The 2,261-nt window shown below is 49.0% G+C and overlaps 1 protein-coding gene across 1 annotated transcript; it reads right to left on the bottom strand.

Moving 5' to 3' along the window:
* Positions 1-1,041: 1,041 nt before the first annotated feature.
* Positions 1,042-1,565, bottom strand: LOC125516784. Its single transcript, XM_048682099.1, has 3 exons — positions 1,390-1,565; positions 1,206-1,281; positions 1,042-1,119 (listed from the first exon to the last, which is right to left on the bottom strand). Exons 1-3 carry the CDS (start codon positions 1,563-1,565, stop codon positions 1,042-1,044), a joined length of 330 nt encoding a protein of 109 aa, XP_048538056.1.
* Positions 1,566-2,261: the final 696 nt, after the last annotated feature.

The raw sequence follows: 2,261 nt of genomic DNA on the forward strand, positions 1-2,261 counted from the left end.
ACTAGACTAATCTAATCGCAAGCCGTCCTACTAGTAGTAGTTCAGCAGAAGGATCCTACTAGTTCATCTACTAAACTTACATAAACTAAATCTTACTAGCTCAATCAGAATACTATGGTTTCTACAAAACTGTACTTTTGAGTACTGTGAGGTGTTTGCCTAAACCAACAAAACTATACATTTGTAGCACTCATTTGCTCATATAATCATTCAAAACTCAGAAGTAGAAATAGAAGCTTATGCAGTTGCCGATCAACCGTAGCTAATGGACTATAGAATTCACTGCTCCTCACTTGTGATAAATTAGGCTAAAAAATTGCATGTTCAATTTTGCATCAACCGAACTTAAGAGAACGGAGAAACCGGACCTTGGGCTGTAGCTCTTGGCGACGTATCTCCCGACACCAGGGTTTATCCGCACAATCCTCCGGATTGAGTCATCGGTGTCATTAGCATATCCCACCCACCAACCTACCTGAAAATGAAATTGGCTAGAGTCAAACCCAACAACGCGTGCTGCAGGATGGCATCAAAAGCCCACTTGATGGATTATCTAGTGTTTACAACTTTGGCCATATCTGGAACAGACATGTGTGTATTCTTTTGCATATATAAAGGATCGAACAACGGAGGAATTATCACTAGCCATGGTTTGTTATTACTTATATTAGGACCAGCACCTTACTTATATTACACCTCATGGATAGTTGTTCAGCAAACAGAGACCACGCTTTACATGATGATGTCCCCTTTTTGCTGAGCTTTTACAAAAATAGGTACTCACATTTGACATAATTTCTCATCTTTAGATGCCAATACCTTTTGCTGGATGTTTATTATATATAGAAAACAGCACAATGGTACACACACAACTGGGACGATCATGTTTAGGTACAAATATAGTTTGCTGGGTATTAAGGAGCACCATGGACTAGAATTCCTAACTGAAGATTCACAAAATCAAGACCAACATGAAGCTAATTGAGCACTTGGACTGGAACAATGCACTCACACATGGGCGAAAGCTAACGAGGCAAGAGCTTACGACAAGATGTATGTCCAGAACTGCTTGTCCTTCATGTGGCGTGGGCACAGATCATAGCGGACCTTAGCGAGTTCCTGCAGGGATCACAAATTACAGTTTGAGACCTGAGAGCCATCTCTGTCTTGGGCGAAGCGGAGGACGAGATCCGTGGGAGACCTACCTTGGCTCTAGCGATCACGAGGACGGCGTGCCGCTGCTGCCATTCTGAGAGTTCGGCCGCCGACTCCGCGGATCCTCTTGCGACAAAGCATAGCACCGCCACTAATCGAGAGGGAACTAGCAGGGGAGCGGAATCGAGAAGGGAGGAAGGAGGGGGTGCCTTGGTGGAGCTGGAGGGGAAGGACTTGAAGGCGTCGGGGGAGAGTGTCCGGAGGAAGTCAAGGAGCTGCGGCGTGACGCCGAGCTCCTCCGCGTCCTCCTCCTTCCCCTCCGCGGCAGAGGGTTTGCTTGGGCCGGTTCCGCCGCTGCCGCTGCCGCCGGATCGGCGGTGGAACGGCCATGGGAACGAGGAGAAGGCCATCGGCGGGCATGTGGGCTGGGATGGGATGCGGCCGGCGACGGCGATATGATGGATATGAGATTCGTCGGCGAGCTCGCTGGACTGGGGGTGGAGGGGAGGGCAGCGGCTCGAGACGGGGAGCGGCAGCCACGCGGCCGCCGGCGTGGCGCACGCAGCGGGGGATGGAGGCGGAGGGGATCTGGATCGGGCGTTGGTGGATTTTTTTTAGACAGACATGGGTTGAGTGGTGTGGGACGGTTGCAGGTGGGAGTGTATCCGGCGGGGGTGGGTGGCGTGGGAGACTAGTAGTAGCGCGGGTGTCTGACCTGCGCTATGGCTATCCACGTAGTAGTAGTGTAGGTTTTACAACCCGCGCTACTACTACGGATGGTCCCGGGAGGCACGGTGGAAATAACTTAGTAGTAGCGAGGGGTAAAAACCCACGCTACTACTATCAGGTTATTAGTAGCGCGGTTTTCTCAAGCTCGCTACTGCTAATTAGTAGTAGCATTTGTTTTTAAACCGCGCTACTGCTAAGATTTTGTGTATAAGGTTTTCCCTAGTAGTGGATAGTATACAGTAGGATAATTCTTGAATATGCTATATCGTTGAAACGGGGGACACACACCCAAACATTTCTTGGACGCCATACAAACAAACAAACATGTGTAGTCAAAGCAGGCCTTAATTGGGCTGGTCAAAATAATATTAAGTGGA

Source organism: Triticum urartu, chromosome 6 (genome assembly GCF_003073215.2).
Source record: "Triticum urartu cultivar G1812 chromosome 6, Tu2.1, whole genome shotgun sequence".
NCBI classification, from domain to species: Eukaryota; Viridiplantae; Streptophyta; class Magnoliopsida; order Poales; family Poaceae; genus Triticum; species Triticum urartu.

What these genes read in the sequence shown, in the direction of transcription:
- LOC125516784 (XM_048682099.1), bottom strand. Translation starts at nt 1,565, where the DNA reads ATGGCCTTCTCCTCGTTCCCATGGCCGTTCCACCGCCGATCCGGCGGC. An exon ending in CTCTCCCCCGACGCCTTCAA is followed by an intron (nt 1,282 to 1,389) that starts GTCCTTCCCCTC and finishes CTTTGTCGCAAG; the next exon opens with AGGATCCGCGGAGTCGGCGG. An exon ending in TCGTGATCGCTAGAGCCAAG is followed by an intron (nt 1,120 to 1,205) that starts GTAGGTCTCCCA and finishes TGATCCCTGCAG; the next exon opens with GAACTCGCTAAGGTCCGCTA.